The 22354-nt window shown below is 42.2% G+C and overlaps 1 protein-coding gene and 1 long non-coding RNA gene across 3 annotated transcripts in view; one reads left to right on the top strand and one right to left on the bottom strand.

The window, feature by feature from the left end:
• The window catches only part of CUBN (cubilin), a 278970-nt gene that overhangs the window by 156652 nt on the left and 99964 nt on the right, over positions 1–22354 (bottom strand). For both annotated transcript variants that reach the window (XM_058681796.1, XM_058681795.1), the window contains exon 28: positions 14766–14916. In XM_058681796.1, coding sequence (XP_058537779.1) covers positions 14766–14916 — 151 coding nt within the window. The remainder of the gene's footprint in view (positions 1–14765; positions 14917–22354) is intronic.
• Positions 18578–22354, top strand: part of LOC131483547 (uncharacterized) — a 33751-nt gene continuing 29974 nt past the window's right edge. Inside the window, exons 1-2 of the long non-coding RNA XR_009247762.1 lie at positions 18578–18702; positions 20396–20586. This is a non-coding gene — a long non-coding RNA (uncharacterized LOC131483547). The remainder of the gene's footprint in view (positions 18703–20395; positions 20587–22354) is intronic.

The raw sequence follows: 22354 nt of genomic DNA, 5'->3' as shown, positions 1-22354 counted from the left end.
TGAACAAAGAAAGTATGGGTGCCCGGGTGGCTCAGTTGGTTGAGCGTCCAACTTTGGCTCAGGTCATGATCTCATGGTGCATGGGTTCGAGTCCTGCATCGGGCTCGCTGCTGTCAGTAAACAGCCCGCGTCATATCGTCTGTCCCCCTCTCTCTCTGCCACTCCCCTGCTCACACTGTCTCTCTTAAAAATAAATCAACATTAGAGTTGAGCAAAGTGAGGCTCCAGAGGGCTACTGGACTCACAGGTCACCTTGTAAATGGCACATTTGAGGCTACCCCCATCTCTATCCATCCCTCCTCCACACCTACCCCCACGCCCCTTACTCCCAGTTCTGTGTTCTTTCCACTGTGCTTTTTGGACACTTGAGCCCAAAGGCATCGGAATGGCAGTATTGAACACCACCCTCATTACTGTTCTGTCCATCTAGTGAGGGGAAAATCACCACAGCAACCTGAAAAAAATAAATGAAGCAAAAACTTTTTTCATTTAACGTGAGGCAAATCTGATGAAATCTAATATATTAACATTATTAGACATCAGCTGAACTGGAATAAAATAAGGTCCTACAGAGCATCACATGTTTTTCAGTTTTAATTAGTTAATCTTTCTAAAACTTTTGTACTGGTGACTGATAATCTATTTGATTTATTTTCCTCCAAACTCCCAGTCATCAGCTGAAAGGAAGTGCTTACCTTATCATCAGGAAGCACGTTGATCTACTGAACTCATAACAAGGAAGAGTTAAAAGCTGTTGCTAAACCTGGTTACTTGTGAAGATCATTTAAATCTTTTTCATAAAAGGACTTTGCTATCACTGTTTTTTTCTCTTGGTCTAAAACAAGCAAGTTATAAAATTTCAGGATGCACACATAAAAATGAGGCATAATCTATGTATGTTCCATCCTCAAAGTTTTGAGTTGTTGTTTTTAAATAAAAAAGTTCTAATAAAAGCAAACCAGCAATGAAACAGGGAAATGGAATCCCAGGCACAAAGTGTTTAAAGCTCTCTCTGTATTTCCCTACGATTGCTCAGATGTAGTTTTTACTTTATACTTGGCATTTTTCTGAAACTATTTTCCATAAACCAATAGCACTGGGAGGACTGTCAGCGTGGAACTGGTGTGTTCAAGGCCCACCGAGGCTGCAAGAAAAGGAAGAGAACAGATCCAAACAGGACATCTTCACATCCATATCCTTAAATTTCTGAGGGAAACATTTGAGAAGTCAGTGGTCAATGTTAAAAAGGAGCTGAAAAGCCAAAATATGGTAAAAGAATAAGTTTTACACACAGTAAACCATGATGCTCCATACACTTCATTAAAATAACTGATGCATGTGTTTCTATAATTAAAAATTAAAAATGTTCTCTCTGATAATGCCTTGAGGGGTGCCTTACAGGGTAGCCCAACGCCCCTCTGACATGCTACAAGGCAGCATGTGGAGGCAGTGGGGTCGCAGGAGGAAGTTGCCAGAATTCTTCTGGTGGGTCAGGTAGGATGTAAAACGGTAACTTAGAAGCTCAGGATTTGGGGATGGTCCAACCCAAGGCAAGGCTGAACTGCTCCGTGGACTACAGAGGCCTCACTTCTGTTTCATCTGTGAGATATGCAAATAATGTAGTTAAAGCAATTCCGACCAGAAAAATTTAAGGATGGGGTAGAGGGCAGAGGTAGAGAGAAATGTGAGCTCCCTAAAATGGCCAAAGCTGTTCAAAGGTGCCTGTGACGTGTAGAAGAGCCCCAGAAAGTCAGCAGTATCTGATCTGATTTTACCAGTTAATTTCTCAGTAGTTTAGAAGTGGATGCTGTTCTCCTGTGATGCAGGAAAAAGGCAAATGGTAGGTATCTATCCTACTAAAAGAAAAACATGAAAATCTGATCACTAGACTCTTTGAAGTCAAGACCAATGGTGGAGCCCCTAGAATCCATCTGATTTTAAGGATATGATCTGATCTTAAGGATGTGCATATTAATTTTCTGGGGGATTTTGTGGGTTAGCACAAGATCGGGCAATCACAGGTGAAACCAGACAAGAAGATCAGGTAACAGAGAGACCAAGGAATGTGAGGTTCTCCTGAGAATAAAGGAAGAAGAAAGAAGACAAAGCATGGTGACTCCAAGAGAAGAGAAAGTTGTCAAAAGCTGCAGAAGCTCATGTACGAGGGTGAATAGTGTCCCCCAGACATCACATCTACCTGGACCTGTGAATGTGACCTTATTTGGATGCAGCATCTTTGCAGATGTTACTAAGATGAGGGTCACACTGGATTAGCGTGGGGCTGAAAGCCAATATAATTGGTGTCCTCAGAGGAAGACGGAAATCTAGACACAGACCCAGAGAAGGAAGAAGGCTAGGTCCTTGGAGTTCTGCATCTAGAAGCTAAGGAAAGCCAAGGGTTGCCGGCAACCAGCAGAAGCTAGAAGTGGTAAAGAAGGACCCTTCCCGAGAGCCTTTGGAGGAACAGCCCTCCTGACATGTGCAGTTTGGACTTCTAGCTTTCAGAAGTCTGAAAATAACTTCCTGTTGTTTGAAGCCACCCTGTTTGTGGTATTTTGTTACATCAGCCTTAGGGAAGCTAATCTACCCCCATTGTTTTCCTGATAGACAGGGCGGCCAAACCCAAAGACAGACGCAAAATGACAGCCGTTCCGAGTGTAACATCTGAAGGAGCATGGGTTGGTAAGCTCTCCCTGCTCCTTCTTGTATCAATTACTTCCCATTTATCACACTGAGGTTTAGATAATGGTTGCTTAAGGATAAGGTTAGAGGATAGAAAAGGTTTGTTTCAGCCTGTTTGGGCTGCTATAACAAAATGTCACAGACCGAATAGCTTATACACATCAGGAATTCATTTCTTACAGTTCTGGAAGCTGGAGGTCTGAGATCAGGGTACCCTCATGGTAGGGTGAGGACCTTCTTCTGGGTCACAGACATCACATGGCAGTGGGAACTCTTAGGACTAATCCCAGACCCCGCATGAGCTGATCACCTGCCAAATGCCCACCTCCTAATACTATCACCTTAGGTAGTAGGGTTCAACACATGCATTTTGAGAGGACACACTCATTCAGACTCAGGAAAGTCTACGGTTGAAGAAGCTACAGACAGACTTAGGGCTCAGTATCACCTTAGGAGAAAAGCAAAGCCAAGAACTAAGGATAATGATTTTTAGCACCAAGAAATCAGTAAAGGTTTAAAAAGTTTCCTCTTCCATAAGGACCTCATCCCAACTCCATACTCTGACATAATCATGTGTCTGACTAATTTCCATACAGCAGGGATCTGTTTTCAGTGGTAGGGACAAAAAAGAGAGAGAAAGAATAAAATCATACCACGAAGTTAATGACCTGGAAAACAGATGCAAGGAGCTCAAACTCGAGTCTGTCCATGGTTATAAAATGACTTCTAGGGGCGCCTGGGTGGCGCAGTCGGTTAAGCGTCCGACTTCAGCCAGGTCACGATCTCGCGGTCCGTGAGTTCGAGCCCCGCGTCGGGCTCCGGGCCGACGGCTCGGAGCCCGGAGCCTGCTTCCGATTCTGTGTCTCCCTCTCTCTCTGCCCCTCCCCCGTTCATGCTCTGTCTCTCTCTGTCCCAAAAATAAATAAAAAACGTTGAAAAAAAAAAATTTAAAAAATGACTTCTAAATGACAATATAAGATGTCATAGAAATATTCAAAATTAAGATTATCGTAGCTCTCTGACTCTCTGAGCTATCCTGAGGCTGCATATTGAAGTATTTTGCCTTAGTAGCCCACTAAAGAGAAATGAACCCAATGGAGCCACATTTGGGGACTTTTCACATAGTATAAATTTTCACTTCCTGTACATGAAAGGATAAAAATCTTTCATTTTGACCCAGAGAAGTATAGCCAATCTCGTCATCTTTTCATTTTGATTAATATGCCCTTTTTCTTCCTAATCTACTCATTCCAGCCAAATTAAACAATGGTTTCTCAGTAGCAATTCTTTGCTTACAATTCAGGAGAAGTCAATCACTCAGTCCTTTTCTCTTATACGTTTTAAATTATTGAAGATTTCTGAACAAAACGTCTAAAAATAGTGTAAAATATCTTCCAAGGAAATGAAATGAGACCAAGGCGACTGGACTAATTTCCCCCAAAAAATACCTAAGTAGTCCTGCCTAAGGCTACTAATAGCTCTTTTATGAAATCCCCCACATAAGCAAAGACTGAGGGAATGTGTTCTCTTGATGTGATTTTCCAAGGTCAACACTCATACTTCTCTTTAAAAGTATTCATTCTAATCCTGCTTTCTTTTGGTGTGATCGTTTTGGCCCTCAGTATCCTTATCAGGAAAAGCTCAGGAGCCTCCCCTCCACCCCCCAGGGCTCCGCATCACCCTCACCACCATTTCTTTCTCTCTTCTTCCTCAACCCTGAACGTTTCCTGCACAGTGAGGGTGCTCCGTATGGACACATGGGCAGATGTGGGAGGGAGCACCATGCCAGTGGTGGTCATGTCCTCCAACCATCCATGCTCTGTGGATCATTTTCTGTGATTATACCAAGGGGTGCAGTCCGCTCGCAGGGCAAATGCTGATTCAGGCATCCAGCCTGGCCAGGAAGTTTCCCTGGAGGAGGGCAGAACTTTCTCGGGGCTGGGCTCCTACAGTAACCAAATCAGGGGATCCACTCTGTCCCCCATTGTTGACCTCCAGTCAAACCAAGCTATTTGGGGGGCAGCCATTCTTTTACTCTTCACCTTAATAAAACTCCTCTTGTAAACTAGTTTGGGCAGCTAAACCATGGTGACAGATGAGATGATCTCTGTGGTTGATCCCAGCTCAGAAGCATATGATTCCATCAACCATATGTAGCAACTCCAAAACAAGAGCACTTTCTAAATGAGTAACAAAGCAGATATTGTGTTGAAGGACAAATAACATCAGCTATTTTGAACTAGTCATTTGCTAAGTAATATGCTTCCCCCCATTATTGCTCTTTGAACCTGAAGAAAAAAAGGAATTGTGTAGTCTAGTAGAGAGGCCTTGGAACCAGAATATTATTCACTGGGAAAGAGTGTATATGTTCATTTTAAAACATTCATTATCCTCAGTGGGAATTTAGTTGCAAAATTACCTGCTATAAACACTGGCCATTTCTGCATTGCAATATAGCTTAATCTTTTCTGCAATGAAAAGTTGTGGGGAAAACTTTCTTACTAAATAGGCAGCATGAAGCTGTTTATTCATTTTTTTTTAAGTTTATTTATTTATTTTGAGAGACAGAGAGAAGTAGAAAGGGGCAGATAGAGACTCCCAAGCAGGCTCTGCGTTGTCAGCATGAGAGCCTGACATGGGGCTTGAACTCACGATCCTTGAGATCACAACCTGAGACAAAAAAAGGGCTGGCTGCTTAACCAGCTGAGCCACCCAGACATCCCAGAGCACAGCTACTTAAAACATAGGAGCTTTGGAGTTCTACACCACACACTCTTTTTGTGTTCTAATTCCATCACTTACTGGAATTGTGAGTTTGGGCAATTTGTTTAACTTCTCTAAGACTCCTTCCTCAGTTTTCTTATCCATAATGTGATGATGGCACTTACAGAAGAGAATTATTAGACAAAACATGAGATAATATTAAAAGCACTAATCACAGGGCTCAACGCATGGTAAATATTTCTTAAAATGATAGCATCAACATTTTCCAAACAACATCAACATTTTTAAAATAATTACTTGGTCCAGCAATAATAAATGAGATGTCAATTGAATTAACGGACCAAGCACTTAAATCACATTTTCGTTTATTCTTTATATGGCAGTGTGGTTTATTTTTATCATAACGTCTTAAATTTAAGATTACATTACATTTAAGTGTAAAATCTATATATTATTGAGCTTGTGAGGAGTCTGTAGGTATAACTGGGAGAAAAAAATCATGGACAAAATATATTAATGTCATGACTTACATAGAGAATATAAAATTTTATTAAATCTTCTAGAACGTAGTTACTCTCCTACACCAGAGATCCCTTCTTTTTCATGTGAATTAATGCCACTGAAGGCTGGCACTGGTTTCTCTGAGTACACAGTGGCATACAAATAAAATAAGCCTTTGGATAAATATCACAGATAAATATGGCAATATTTAAGTAAATGCTCAAAAAGAGAAACGTCTGGGGACAAAAATTAATGCTCTACACCGAACACTGTGCTTGTTCTGTGTTGGTTTAGTCATTTTTGGTTGCCACAAAATTTGAAACTGTGAAAAAAAAAAAAGCGTGGTTTCTTTTTTTCATGTTGTATGAAAAAGTGTGGAATCCCCTGGAAAGTGTGTGCAATATCTATCAGGGATGTTGTTGCCAGGGAACAAGAACACAAATAGAAGATTCAAGAAAACCCTTCCTTTGGCCCAAATCTGAAGGACTATTATAAATTGTGCAATATGTGATTTGGGAAGGTCATGGCTGTATGGGGTTGGTTTTTTTTGTTTTGTTTTATTTTGTTTTCTCTTTCTTTTTATAACTGATTCAAAGAGTAGCAATGGAAATAGAACTCAAAAGTTTTTCAAATAGTAGGGACATGGGAATTGGGATGCAAGGCTGCTAAAAGGCCCTCCCTGGTTGCAAGACTGAGAGCCAACGTTAAATGAAGGTCAACTGTGTGTATGTGTATCTTCTGTTGTCAAGGAGGCAAATAACGTCAGGATTTAGCTTTCCCACTCATTCTGAAATGTCTGCATATGTTTACTGCTGTCTCAGATTATGAGGACCTTGGTGGAAAAGTTCTCAAGCCAATGCAAAAACGGATGCATGGTTTTTTTTTAGCAAATTATTATCCCAATTTAACAAACGTGAGTTAATTTATAAACAGATTTTTTTAAATTAGCATCATCCATTAAGAGCTTCTTTGCAAAAAAGATATATGAGAATTTGCCATACATAAAAATAAGACAATGTATCCTAATGCAGAAATCTGTTCTTGGTTCTATACTAAGACTGTCCATTTGCTGTGGGTATCGCAAAGATGAAAGTTCAAAATACCAAATAGGCTGAACTAGCCAGGGGAAGCAGGATAGGATATAACACATATAAATGTAAAAGAAAGCCTAGTCAGTGTTTATGGAAATAAGTTTTAACTTAAACAGAACTAATGTTTCTTAAAAGCTTCTCTTTTACTTAAATTTCTACCCAAACCGGACAGGATTTATCTTATATCACACTAAAGAATAAGACAATCACAGAAGCCTATGTTTTTACCCATTTGTCTTTACCAAGAGACTGCTTACTGACTTACTGAATAAAAGGCACAGTCTTGATTGTCAATGAGGCTTACTTTAAAGGCAGACAGGGACGGGTGTTTCAAACCAGTTTCTCTCTATGACATTATATCTATCACCGCCCAACAGGAAGTAACACTATGAAAGCAATTCGTCACCAGCAGAGAGAAAGGCCTCTGTCTCACATTAGGACCAGACGGTGTGATTCACATCCCGGCCTTGTGAGCGTGCCTTGGATCTTTGCTGACCACAATTCATAAAATCACTTTCACTGCGATCATCATACCTCTAGACTATTGTGAATTCCTTCATCATGCAGAGGCAGGCTTGGGACAGGCCACAGGAAATAAAATCCAAGTTCTTGCAATGGTTCTTATCAACTGATATCTGACCACATCCCCTCATGCCACCCCCCACCGCTCCGTGTGGCTCAGTGTTTCCCAACTGTTTGTTCATTATTGCCCTTCTAGGGAACCTTCCTAGATATTTTTTCCCAGGTTCTCTGCCACGGAGTGTTAACAGTACAGATATACTATATGTTATGTATGATACATATCTGAGCTTTATCCGTTAAGCACAAGATTTTTTTTTCACTCTCCTAAGAACCAATTTTCACGCCTTTAGAGTTGACATTGAGAAGCTGTGCTCTAACTGAAATACTTGCCCATTACAAAACTTTGGTGCTATCCCAAGCCTCTCTGCTTCTACTTAGAAATGTCCTCCTCTCCCAGATATTTGTCTGACTGATCAATTCTTGCTCATTCTTTAAGAGTCAGCTTAAGGGGCAGAGCCTGAAGCCTGCTTTGGATTCTGTGTCTCCCTCTCTCTCTCTACCCCTCCCCTGTTCTCTCTCTCTCTCTCAAAAATAAATAAACACTAAAAGAAAAAAAAAGTCAGCTCAAGTACCAAAGCTGTCAGGAGAGACTCCCACACTCCCTCAGGCTATCGCCCATTTCCTCTGCTCCCACAGCATCATGGATTATGGATTTATTTCTACAGTTGGTTTATTTGTCTGTCTCCCCTACTAGATGACTAACTCCCTAAAGTCAAGGATGCGCTCTCCTTCTTCTCTGTTATGGCCTGAGCTGTCTCCCCTGAAATTCTTATACTGATGTCCTGACCCACAGTACCTAGAATATGACTGTATTTGGACATGAAGCCATTATAGAGGTGATTAAGTCAAAATGAGGTCTCCTAGGGGTGGGTCCTAATCCAGTCTGACTAACGGCTTTATGGGAAGAGGAAATGTGGATGCATGAAGAGACACCAGGATGTGTGCTCACAGAGAAAAGGCCATGAGAGGACTTAGAGCAGGAAGACTGCAATCTGCAAGCAAGCAGAGAGGCCTCAGGGCCCAACACCTCGATTTTGGACTTCAGGCCTCCAGAACTGTGAGAAGTAAGTTTCTGCTGTGTAAGCCCACCCGGTCTGTCATATGTGCTCATGGCCACTCAAGCAAACTAATACACTCTCTATATTCTCAACATCATGCGCTGAACCTGGTAGTGAAAACAATATATGCTGGTTGGTCGGTAGGTTGAATGAATTAAAAACACGATCTTGATAAATTCCTGCTTACAAAGGCTACGTACAATCACTGTAACACGATGCACAATTGCAAACGGTCTGTTCTTTGGAAAGCAGGCCTGGATGGCCTCAGAAAGCCAGGTCTGGGGTGGCTCAGTCGGTTAAGCATCTGACTTTGGCTCAGGTCGTAATCTCACGGTTCGTGAGTTTGAGCCCCACATCGGGCTCTGCACTGTCAGTACAGAGCCTGCTTGGGATTCCCTCTCCCTCTCCCCATCTCTCTCTCTCTGCCCCTCCCCTGCCCTCTCTCTCTCTCTCTCTCTCTCTCTTTCAAAATAAATCAATAAACTTTAAACAAAACAAGACAAAATAAAAAGCCAGGTTTACTCACCCTCGGACACGAAGAGGGATGACCCGCCATAAGGCAAATGGATAATATGATCACAAAAGATAAAACAATTGTCCTCAAAGGATAAACCTCCCAGAAACCCCAGTACACATACTCTCAGTCACAAAAGGAATAAAAAATTACCAGTGAGAAGGGATTCCCCTGAAAGACCCGAAGTAAACAAAGACCACTGAAAAGACCATGTGAGGGAAAGAGAAGCGGAGGGAAGGTCAAAGAGAAACACTGCTGACCTCATGGAGGTGCTTTGCCAGGGCTCTAAAAATACATTCTTTTTTTTTTTAAATTTTTTTTTTTTCAACGTTTTTTATTTATTTTTGGGACAGAGAGAGACAAAGCATGAACGGGGGAGGGGCAGAGAGAGAGGGAGACACTGAATCGGAAACAGGCTCCAGGCTCCGAGCCATCAGCCCAGAGCCTGACGCGGGGCTCGAACTCACGGACCGCGAGATCGCGACCTGGCTGAAGTCGGACACTTAACCGACTGCGCCACCCAGGCGCCCCTAAAAATACATTCTTTTAAAGCCTTTTCATCCGGTGCCACACGGCCACAGGTACTCAAGGAGGCACTGGCTCATGTTCAAACCAAAGCAGCCGAGGAGGATTTTGATAAGGGTTTTTAAATGTTTCCCCCCAGCCGATTTCTGAAAACCCTCAAGCCTTGGGAAACCTCGTCAACAGCTACAAAGAAGGTAAAATGGAACCAACCCCCGTTGGAGAGGCTGATGTCATCTATCTCCCCAAAGAAAAGGCCACACTTTGCTTTGTGAAAAACCAGGGTGACATCACCTCCCGATCACATGCCACTTAGCCCTTCCCCTGCTATTCCCAGCTGAGGGGTTCTCTCCTTTTGCAAATGTCATTTTTTCACTCACAAAGCTCCTTGCCCTTGTCTGTGCACCGGAGTCCACTGCCGGTGAAAGAGGGCCCCCAGGAGGGACAGCCGAAGAGGCGTGGGCTGTGCACGGCTGGCCGGGAGGCCTCTATTCACACAGCTTGCAAGAGACCTTAGCAACCCAGATGGAGGCCCCGGAGGCCGAATGCAGCCCCTGGACAATGCTGTCAACACTGAATACCGGGAACCGTTTAGCCAGGCAGGGCAACTGTGGCCATTTCTTTCTTTCCAGAGTGGGATTCTCTTTGATGGTTCGAATAAAGGCGAGGCGGTGCGGTTTAATCTCCCATCTACAGAGCCGCTTTAAATTTGGATCCACGAATAAAGCCTGATTGTAGATCCATGCTCTCAGAGCAAATAGGAGATCTTAGCAGTTGACAAAGAAGCACATTTTGGAAACAGGCTTATTTATTAATTGGCAAAATAAATGAAGTGTTGGGGGAAGGGGGGGGGGCAGAATTCTCCCTAAGTAGCAATGTTCGGGAAAGGATGCCAGTGTAGATTCTGAATTCTCAGTGAAGAGCTTTTGGGGGTTCTTACCGTACAGTTTGGAAAAGAGCTAGGGGGTGGGGGCTGAGAGCCTAAAATGAGACATCTCGAAAGAAGAGAGGCCAGGGGTTTAGGGACACTTCCTTCCAGCCAGGGAAGGAAAAGGAGCCTCAGGGCTAGTGTCAGGCCTGGTGGCCTGGGCCCCGGCCATGTGATCCTCACTCTGACACCGAGGTCGGGAGGGGCTGCGCAGAGAAGTACTTCTTGAAATACATTCACATAGGCACGCGCACAAGCACACTCAACGGTACTTTCACACTGAGACCAGTTTTTAAATGTGTTTTGGATTTTGCATCTGTTTCTTTTGCATTTATTTGTATTTGTATCTTAGCTTGTATCTCGAATCCCACAACACACCGTGTTGCTTCGGTGCTTCAAGGTCTCATCAGAACTCCTTTCTCTGAAATCTGAAGGACTTACATGAAAGAGAGGGTGTGGCCCCATACCAGCCTGAGCCCTTAACTGTGAGTGACCCAAATGCTGTGGCCATGGCTCAGGTCTCCGGCACTCCTCCCCTTGACCTTAAACCCCAGCCACCCCAAGCTTTGAGTCCCCCATACTGACCCTGCTTTCTCTCCCCCCACAGGGACCTTATTCTACTGGGAAACCTTTTCCTTCTCCTATTTGCCTTTGTAACCCCTGCTCCTTCTTAGATTTTAGTTCATAGGTCCTATTCTCACGCAGGACTTCTCTGACCTCCTGTCTAGATCAAATTCCCTTTTCTGTGCTCCCATGGCTCTACAAAACCAGGAACCAGGCCTGCAGGTGGGAGTCACACACTGGCCCCAGCCCCATCACAGCACCTGGCCCAAAACAGCTCCTTAATATCTGTAGACTGAACATGCAGTCTGTGTGTTCACAGACACATAAATCTGTGAAACCAGATTTATGTCTTCAGTCTATCTCTGCTGGGTAAGAAGGGCGGGAGCCTCTCCCATCAAAGAACTCTTCTCTGACCCTCGTCTTTTCTGTTGGCCTCTCTCCTTAGGCTATCTCAAGCTAAAAGACTACATCAAAATGCAGAGTAGAAACTCTGTGTACATGCAGTGTTGTATAACTATAGTATATGATAGTTAATTTTGCACTGATCTAGACTACCAAGAATCCCTTTCCAGAAGGTTCTTCCCAGGGGCACCTGGGTGGCTCAGCTGGTTAAGCAGCCTGCTCTTGATTTTGATTCACATTGTGAGCTCATGGTTTGTGGGATCAGGGCCCATGTTGGGTTCTGAGTTGACAGCTCAGAGCCTGCTTGGAAATTTCTCTCTCTCTCTCTCGCTCTGTCCCTCCCCTGCTAGCACTTCTCTCTCTCTCTCTCTCAAAATAAGTAAATAAGTAAACATTAAAAATAAAAAAAGAAGGTTCTTTTGAAGTGTAATTTATATATAGTGGACAGCATAGAGTTAAAAAAGAAAAAAAAAAAAGTTCAGTTCTGGTCCCAGCCATCAAAATTTGGTTGTACAACTCTGATTCCAAGCTTAGCAAGTTTTCTGCAATTGGAAGAAAGTTGTGAAATAGTAAACAGGAAGAGAGAATAGACAGAGAGTGTCTTTGACCTTTCCAAAGGAAGACAGATTCAAAATAGAGCTAGTAGAAAAAATTTTCCCAACAAAAACTCAAAGCTTTCAGCAGAGGATTCAACTGTGTCTAGCATGTTGGCTAGAAGAATCCAGTGATACAATAACCCAGTGTAGCCAATAACATCCTTGAAATCACACTTCTTAAGTGTGGCCTTGAGGTAGGATAGCTAGAACAGCCTGGAAGGGAGAGGAAGCAACCCACTGAGAAGAAAAATATAACCAGCATCAACAAAATCACTGCTCCTAAAACCCTCCACCCTAGATGCATTGCAGAATTCCTTAGGGAGGTGTTTTAAGTTAACAATTGTCAGGGTCCCACCAAGGATTAACTGAATTCTATCTCTGAAGGCTGAAACCCAGGCATGGGTTCTCTTTACAATTCCCAGGCAATTCCAATGTGTATCTAGGGTTGAGGACCCTAGATAACCCTTCTGGTTACCATTTCCTCCTTTCTACCCTCTGTCTCACATGCAAGCTTTCTCCCCTTTGGATCTCGGAAGCACTAAGGTTCTTTCTCACAGAGGCCCTAGTTCATATCCTCCTGACATTGAGAGATTGATGAGATTTTTCTGCTGTTAGTACAACAAGACCTTGAAGCACCTTACAAGCTTTCTCTAGTCTCTAGAGATGCTGTCTTCCTACCATTTTCTTTCTCCCACCTTAACATCTGCTCTCGCCTTGTTCCTCAAAGTGTGGTCTACAGGGTGGCAACATCAGCACGACCTAAAAGCTTTTTAGAAACACCTCAGCCTCCTTTATCAGACTCTGCATTTTAACAAGATCTCCAGTGATTCACATGCACATGAAAGTCTGAGAAGCGCTGTCTGGAAAATATCCCCAGCCCTTGAAAATCTGGGTCATTTCTCAAGACGTTCCTGTTTCTTCTAGGTGTTTTCATACTGTTTTCTAGTTACCTTAGAATCACGCCATTTCTGAATCACAGAATACTAGAGATGGACGACAGTACACAGATAAATCAATCCAGTCCCTTCACTTAACGGATCAATAAATTGACCTTCCAAGGTTAAATCTACCCACTTGATGAAGAGAACAGTCCAGAAATCCCACAGGCTTAATTATCATAGCTCGTTCACTTTGGGAATTCATAATCTATATTTCAAGCTATAAGGAGCATTGTGGATTACCACTGAATACTTTTAAATGCTGAAAGCCCCACACTTGTATTTTTAACAGAAATAGACTCTGTCTCCAGTTCATATTAACAGAACACCTAACACTCAAGTCTACAATAAGGGTACTCACTTATGTACAATGCTATGATTCATATAATAAATGGCCTATGATTTTAACAACACTCAACAGTCAACCACAATACACATTTATGTGTGCTCACCTTGGGCTCACCCCTGACTTTGACAGTCGGGCCACAGCTTACATGTCTGCGTGTGAGTCCTGGTATAATATCGCAACTCTACCAGTGAGCCCCAAGCCCTTGGTTGAGAACTGCTACTATAATAGTCACAAGGACTTATTTTGTTTTTTTAAATGTTTATTTATTTTTGAGAGAGAGAGAGAGACAGAGCGTGAGAGGGGAAGGGCATAGAGGGAGAGGGAGACACAGTATCTGAAGCAGGCTCCAGGCTCTGAGCTGTCAGCGCAGAGCCCAACATGGGGCTCAAATCATGAATCATGAGATCGTGACCTGACCCAAAGTCAGACACTTAACAGACTGAGCCACCCAGGTGTCCCGTACAAGGACTATACTTGTTAGGTGTGGATCACTCTGGGAGAGTGGATCTCAAACTTTAATCACCAGGGAGACTAGTTAAGGCACAGATTATTGAGCTTCCACAGGTCTGGGATGGGGCCCAAGAATTTGTATTTCTAACAAGTTCTGGGTGATGCTGATGCTGCTCTCAGGGGACCACATCTTGAGAATTGCCACTTTGGGGCCTACTCCCTTTAGACTGGGCCACAAGAGGTCAATCTACAAGTTTCAGAACCCTTGTTAAACATGAATTTTCATCCTCAAAGGAATAATTATCCCTACCTACTTTCTGAAGCACCAGTTCGTAGGTGGGTGGCCCTACTCTGTCTGGCTGGTACAACACACACCCTGGCTTAGTGCCAGTGAGTTCTCTACTCCTGCTCCCCTCTCAGCCCAAACCATGCCCTTCCCCTTCTCTCTTGGATTGACTCATTCTTGCCCTTTGATCCCCACCCTTCCTTCTCTGCTTCTCAGAATAAGCCTGGGACCTCCTTCCATTCCACTCCCCCTGGGAGACCCCAATGCCACCTTGCCATTTGCTTGCCACACCCACGGACAGGTCTTTCTCCCGCCAGAAACTTCACTCTGCTCCCCTCCTTTCTCTTGGGCGATTTATTGTTGCACTGACTTCAGTAGCTCTCCTAGTGCTCTCCTCTCTTAACCCTGCCGGGATTAACCCTCCAGTGTCTGAGGAAGGTTTCCAAGGCCTTGCACCAGATTGTGACCCAAGCCCCATTATTTGTGGTAGTATCGTTTCCAAAGTGAGAGCTGGGAAAGGAAGAATTCTTGGTCAAGTAGCAAGCATCCAATACAACTAAGATCAGCCCAGGGCTTACCATGAATGAACCACTGCATCTGAAATCCTCTCTCATGGTGACCGACCCCATCGGTGTGGAACAGCACTTGAAGCCTGGAGCCTGTGGTACTCCCTGCAGGCGGTAGGTCAGCTCCACAGTAGCGCCCCATCCGCTGGGGGCCGTCGTAGAGCTGGAATCAAGGAGAAACTTCCCAGGGTGGGGAGCTTTACATGGTGTGTCACAGGGAAAAAGTAAAGTCTGTTCATGTAGCAAAAGCTGTTCCTTGGCTGAGTTTAAGGGTAAATCTGCTAAGGTGGTTTGAACACAGGAGGCTTAATATAAGAATTAACAAATTAAAAATAGGTGATTATATAGAGAGACTTTATGGGTGAGTCCTAAGCCCAATAAATCTGGAAATCCAAATATTAGTGTTTGGTTTTATGTCAGCCTAGCAAGTTCCCTCGAAAGTGTAATCCAGGCACAGAATAAGGAAATGGTGGGCCAGATGAGATGTGTTCACACGTTAATGACATATAAGAGATGCTCATTGAACAGCAATCTTATAATTGAAAGATACATATATATAAATATATATATAAATACTAATTTATATAAATATATATAAATACTAACATAAGCATTTAGACAGCTTAGAGAGCTATGTAAAAAATGAATACAAAATTTAATTCCACTGAAGATAACCACTGTTAATATTTTGTTAATACCAGAAGTTTCTCTTGTCAACATTTTTTTTTCATTGCTTGTGTATGTATACATATACCTATGTGTCCAGGTATATATGTGTGCGTACAAGCTTGGGCTATACATTTAAGTGTGTTCCTTATTTTTTTCTAAGCATGTCAGCAAATACTCTGTGTAAACATTTTTAACGGTGGCGTAAAATGCTTCTAATACTCTATTGTTGTTCATTTAAGGACATTTCCAATTTTTTGCCAATATGGATGTTTTTTTGATATTTTAAATGTCCCTCAGGAAAGATTTCCTATAAGGGGAATGAATCAGAGAATATAATCTTTTATGGCTCTTGATCTATATTATTAAGTCTCTTACCAGAAAGTTTATACCAATGCATCCCCCACCAGCAATTTACTACAATGGGACTTTGGCAATTACAACTGCTATTCTTTTTTAAGTTTATCTTATCTATTTTGGAGAGAGAAAGAGCACACACACACGCGTGCATGGGATATGGGTCAAAAGAGAGACGGAGAGAGAAAGAATCCCAAGTAGGCTCCATGCTGTCAGAGCAGAGCCCGATGCGGGCTCGATCCCGCAGACTGTGAGATCATGACCTGAACTGAAATCAAGAGTTGGATGCTGACCACCTGAGCCACCCAGGCACCCCGTGACTGCTATTATTTTTAGAGCTGATACCGATAGGGAAAATATGTTTGGTTTTGTAATTGGCTCAACTTATGTTACTTTGAGGTTGAAGGTTTTTCGTGCTTATTAGGCATTTATAGTTCTTCTCTTGGAACTTTTCTGCTGTGGTTTTTGCTCACTTTCCCATTGAGGTATTTGTATATCCTGTCGTGTACCCTTTATCTGCCTCATTTATTCATTTCATCAGATATACACCTCTAAACTAAAAAATAAATAAACTCTGCCATATCTCTTTCAATCAGGAAAGATCATGATAATCCAAAACAATTGGCTCCTCGTGACTCAGGCCATTATATTTTTCTTTTCCTCTACTAACGTCCACATTATTGTCTACTTTGTTCTGGTTACCCTTGGGATGAACTGTCCATGAAACAAAATTGAAAATACCTGATCATAAACTAACAGACTTCCTTGATTATTCTCCTGTAGAGTACACATATATAAGAGTATGTGTGAGTGCATGTGTTTGAATGAATATGTCTGTAGGTACATGTGTAATCTGGATTCAATAAGTTCCAAATTGGCCAAATTATTTTTATTTACTGAAATGTTATGATATAGTTTGAAACATATTGATGAGAGCATGGAAAACTTTATCATCAAATTCTACAAAGCACCCTATGGAGCCTTCCCTAATCCCTAGGGATTCACTCACGAATTAGTTTTCCTTTGAAACCCCTCATCTTTTACTCGTGCTTCTTTGTAGAAATGGTTCCATTCCCCTCTGTTCTACTGCCAGCCATGTGGGCCTCATCTCCCCTACTGATTATGGGTTTCCTTAGAGCCCAGAGCACCTCTCCCAGTCTCCTCTGTCTAGTTCAGGGCTTTGTCGAGGGCACATTCCCAATACATGTTCAATGAACAAAAACAATGGAACAAACACAATGATTTCCCCCACAGCTGCATTTATTTCAGTGGGATTTAATCTGCCCTATTACTTGAATCCTACATAGTTAGGTACATATTAGGGTCTTAGAGTCCTAAATTTCAGCATGATTCTTTTAGGCAACAAAGGGTCTGGATCCTTTGTGGGCCTCTCTGTAGAAGGGCTGGTGGCAGGGATCAGGAAGGGCCTTGTTCAAGATCATAATAAATTACAGATTTCTAAATCTTGGCCTGTCTCATGGAGTTCTCAAAACTAGCTGGTCATCAGTCATACATGCCTGTGATATTTGGGGGAAGGTCAGCAGAGATTTAAAGAGAGACATTCAGAAGTCTGTTAGATAACTCGCCCTTGGGTAATAAACCTAAGCATTTGAAGCAAACGAATAAAGATGAAATTTATTTTTCAGGCTTATCGCTTCAGTTTCCTTTGTCTTTTTTAAGGCCGCTGCTGCTTTGACTAGGTATATTAATTAACAAGTGTCTCCTTCATAGGCTAGTTGACAGAAGCCATAATGAGGGAGCAAAAAATGGGAGAAAGAATAAAGCAACACAAAAAGAGGAGGGAAAACCCAAAGCCCTTCGTTTCTGCTCTCAGATCCCTCCATCTAAGGTGGGAGGTACCGGTAGGGGAGGAGGGCCATGTTGCAATCTGTTTACTCCTAAGTTACTGCTTCACTGTAGGGTATTTATCCCAGCTTCAGAGGGTTTTTTTTTTTAATTTTTTTTTTAATTTTTTATTAAATCCAGTGTACCGATTCCAATCCCAAACTAATTAATACAAAAACAAACATACTGTTCCCAGGCAGAGGTATAATAAGCAAGAAACACTCCACTATTTTCCACTCCAGAAGGCTCATTCTTAACTCTGGGTTGTAGTTCAGTGACCAAAGCTTTAATTATTTCATCTTTATGCCACAAAACACGAGGTAAGATTTCCCCACCACCGCAATCGCTCTCAGCTTGACGGGTCTTCTGAAATGGTAGGCAGTGACATTTTGAGGAAGTGAATTTTAGATTCGCTACAAGGCCGTAAGCATTACAGTAGTTTTGCCTCCCCAGCTCAGCAAGGTTAAGAAAGCTGACATTTTCACATGACTTGGAGGGGACTTTTTTCTCTTCCTTCCGGATAGGATTACCTCATTGAAGGAGAGCCCCTGAATCCCAGTCCTTCTAAAATAACACATTGTGAATGGGATGGTGGGGGGCGAGGGGGGGCACAGGGAGTGGGGGTGGGTGGGGGGGGAACACTGATGAATGACAATTAGTTTCTTTTTGCCTTTGGAGGGGAGAAAGTGATGCACACTGAAACATCGAATAGACATTGATGAAATGCTTAAATATGTCAAATAAACAAATGAATGAATTAGTGGAGAACAATACCTCTATACAAAAGCACCCCAACCCCCAACCCTATGTCCTTCTGAAGTTTACACTTAATTAAATCGGGGGGTTTTTTGTTTATATTCACAAAGATGGCTAACGTCACCTCAACAATTCATTCCCGCGTAAATTTACCACACAAAAAGGAACAGTCATTGTTCAAAGTACACAAATACTGGTTGCCATGGAAACCAGTAGGTGCCTGCTGCTCCTGATTCTGTTTTCAGAGCAGAAGGCTAACCACAGGACATTCCAGCTGTGACTCATTGCCACTACTGGCAAGCATTCTGGCTTGGTCCCGCGAAGGGTATGATTTCCCCTGTGTTTAGAAAGCCTAAAGATCCACAATATCTAAGCTTGGAATTAAGTCCACAGAAGGAAACGAGTAGAAATTAAGAAAAGAAAGATGGAGACTCTCACTTGAAATATGCAGATCTAAGTTCTATAACCATGTGGAGAGGGGTGTTTCTTGTTTGTTTTTTTTAAATATCTGCAATGCTGCTTCCGTTTTCAGGTTGGCGGTTCAACGTATCTTCAAATGTAAATATGTGTATATATTACAACCTCCTGTGTAGAATCCTTTCAATTATTCTCTTAAGGAGCCTGTTCGTTTAGGATTTATGTGGTGTAGGTCTCTGCACCCCCGCTCCACCCTCAAATGGACACACAGAGAGGAAGGAAATCTCTTGCCTAAGCCACATTTACCAATTTCTATCAACTTCCTTTGCATGGGTTTGATAATTTGGCACATGCCTAGTTTCTTAGACCATTAGGGACTTAAGACTCCAGGTGCAATATGAAATGATCCGTGGACTCCTTCTAATTAAGAACCATACATGCAAGGTAGAAGATATAAAACTGAGGATGCCTCACTGACAGAGAGAGTTGAATTTTTGTAAGAGTAAGGATTTTGTAGCAACTCTGGAACTCGAGTCCGGAGGAACCCAGTATCAGCTAATGTGAACCTCAACCTGTTCTCTCAAGGGGAATCAACTTTATGAATTGCCAAGAACTCTCAGAACAGAAATGTGCTTTTGAAGTACTTCTTTGCTGCCAAATTTCTTTTATGATTTTGAATATTTGTGACTTTGATGAAAAAAATTATAATTATTTCATATATTTATAAGCATGGGATGTATGGATATACTACCTTTCTAAACTCACTTTAGCATTACAGGGAGTAATAACTAGAATTCAGTTCTTTCTATTTTAGATTGGCATCTAATTCATACTTTTTCTAATTCATACTTTTTCTTATTTCCTTGACATTTTTCTGAAATAAAACTTGCTTAGAGTGGATCATTAATTTTAAGAATTAAATATAGACCAAATAGAGAAATTAAATCAAGGGGCTCTTGGCAAGATATTACTAAAATATGGAGAAACTTCAGGAAAAAGTTTTGGTTCCCCTTCTACTACAAATCTTTAAAAACAAAAATAAGGTTATCCTTTAGAGTTTAACATGTATTGAAATATCCCACCTGCCATGAGGGAGAATTTTAGGTGCAGTAGAGAATCACCTAATGCTTATAGAAAGAACACAGTTAAACTTTCTGAGACCTATACTCAATGAATTTTTAGATTAGCTTTGTGAAGCCAGTGTCACCAACAGATTGTATTCAAACGCAAGCCAGGAAGTAATTTTATTGTAAGAGCAGACTAGAGATATTAATCGTGATCAGCCTGTGGGTACACAGTCCAGTCCAGCTCTAAACTTTCCTTAGAATGTAATCTTGTGAAAAGTCCTCACCCTCTCCTAGCTACAATTTCTATATAAATCTGGCACCATAATGGTATTTATAAGGTTGGTGTAATTAGCAAATGAGACACACTGTGTAATTAGGTTGAGTGTGAGACTTGGCATGTGGAATGCACTGAAAATGTTATTCTAACCCTTGGCATTTTTTTTTCCCCAAAGAAACCACTCTAGAAATACTTTTGAGAGACAAAATATGACGGGTGTAGAGAACTTGAGCTGACTCATGTAAAACACTTCACAGAAATCATCCCCGGCAGACCAGATGGGAAAGCAGTGAATCAATGAATCACTTGTGAAGAGATGGACGGCCAACATGAATCGCTTGCAGCGTGTTGCTATGACAACCTGCTTCTGTGTGGACACTGAGGCCATTCCCAAGTGCGGGGTGCGTGGCCCAGAGCAAACCATACCGTGGGGGACAGCGTAAGCCTGGTGCGCGTGCCGGGGTGGAGGGAGGTGGTGGATCCTAATGGGATGGTGGTGGAGACAGTGTTAGGAAATCTACCAAGGCTGCGCTGGCGAGGTGGGGAAGGGAGAGGCAAACGGTAGGGAAAGCGTCTCTGCACGTGTTTCTTCGTGTCACTGCCTCCTCTCCCATGACAGTCCAGCCAGCCTGCAGCTCTAGCTGCTTAGCCACCGGTGCTCCAAAAGGGTGGCAACTGGTGAATTCTTGGGGCGTTTCTTCAGATTTTCCCCCACCCCCGGAAAACAGCTCTAAAGGGACCCATGAAAATTGTCTCATGAGGGTAGTTATTAAGAGCGTTTACACATAAATCTCTCGGATAAACCTAGAACCTTTCACATTTACTTTAAATCTGAAGGGCTTCATAATATTCCTGGAACCACAGTAAAAGCTTCCAAACAAGATTTGTGGAGTCGGGCAAAAGTTCCCCTAGTGGATGAGAAAAGGCTAAGGCAGGGGTAAAAACGTCATCAGATTGTGGAGGGTAAATTAGGCAAATGTTAAAGAGGAAAACTAAGAATCAGAGCCTGGTAGATTGTAGATGGCTCCGCGATGGCCCCGGGAGGCCGCGTCTCCACCAGACACGTGGCCACGCAGTGTCTGATATACAGGCACACGTCTTCCCCGCAGCACAGGAAAAGCCATGCTCCCATGTGCTGACAGGGTGGGGCAGGAAATATGAAATACCCATCTAAAATTAAACAATCACTCAGAGTTCTGGGCTTTGCATGACAGCAAGAAACCCATCGAAGACCACGTTCTGAGTTATTCTGTGTCACTCTGAATTAGATGTCGGTCTCACGCCCAGACGAGATCGTCTCCTTCCCATGTGGCAGCTAGCCGCGGTTCACTCTTCATAGCGCACTGACGCTTCTGTTTCTGCTTTCTATACATTGCTCATTTTAGGAGCCACAAAGGCTGATTTGTTTTTTTCTTTTTTGGCTTTTGTTTGTTTGTTTGTTTGACTTTTCAAGTCATTGTCTACACATGTATATGTGCACGGATTGAACTACAAGAATGTTTATCTCAGCATTGCTCATAATAGTGGAAATTTGAAAAAGTTCTAAATGTTCCACAAGAATAGGTGGCCGTATCGTGATGATGGGATGTGCAATGTCATAAATGATGTGGCATAGTGAACAACACGGAAAAACATTCACAAGCTAGTGTGATCGGGGAAAAAGTCATTATAGGATAGTTGTGTCCAGAAGATCCCCTTTGCATATTAAAATAAAGTATATAAGGAGCGACTACAGGAAATAAATACCACCAAAAATTATTAGGAGTGATGTTATTATTGAGATCATTTTTATTTTATCTAACTTTCTCTATATTTTCCAAACTTCCTGCAATGACTGTGTATTCCTGTGTCATCAGATAAGTTTATTTTTTCAAGGATTATCTTTGGGGACCTATTGACATAGCATTGCATTGACATAGATATGCATTGGTAATATTTTTCCACTCTCAGAATTCCATACCCTTTTAGGTTCGCAGACACCCAGCTGGTCTACTAAAAATATTATACTCTCTATTTCTGTAGTCTTTTATACGGATCTCAAGTTTATACATGAAAATTAGCCCATTAAAATGTTATTATATAAGGTAATCTCCTTCAGCATTAATTTAAAACCATATTTTGCCCCTAATGTTTCCTTTTTTTAAATCGTAACTAGGTTTTTATGATTAATTAGACTAATTCTTTATTTAAAAAGAATTCCTTCCGCTGTTCAGGGA

The sequence above is a fragment of the Neofelis nebulosa genome, chromosome 8, assembly GCF_028018385.1.
Source record: "Neofelis nebulosa isolate mNeoNeb1 chromosome 8, mNeoNeb1.pri, whole genome shotgun sequence".
Classification (NCBI taxonomy): Eukaryota; Metazoa; Chordata; class Mammalia; order Carnivora; family Felidae; genus Neofelis; species Neofelis nebulosa.
Note: the sequence above shows the minus strand (reverse complement) of the source record. Positions and strands in the feature narration are given on the sequence as shown.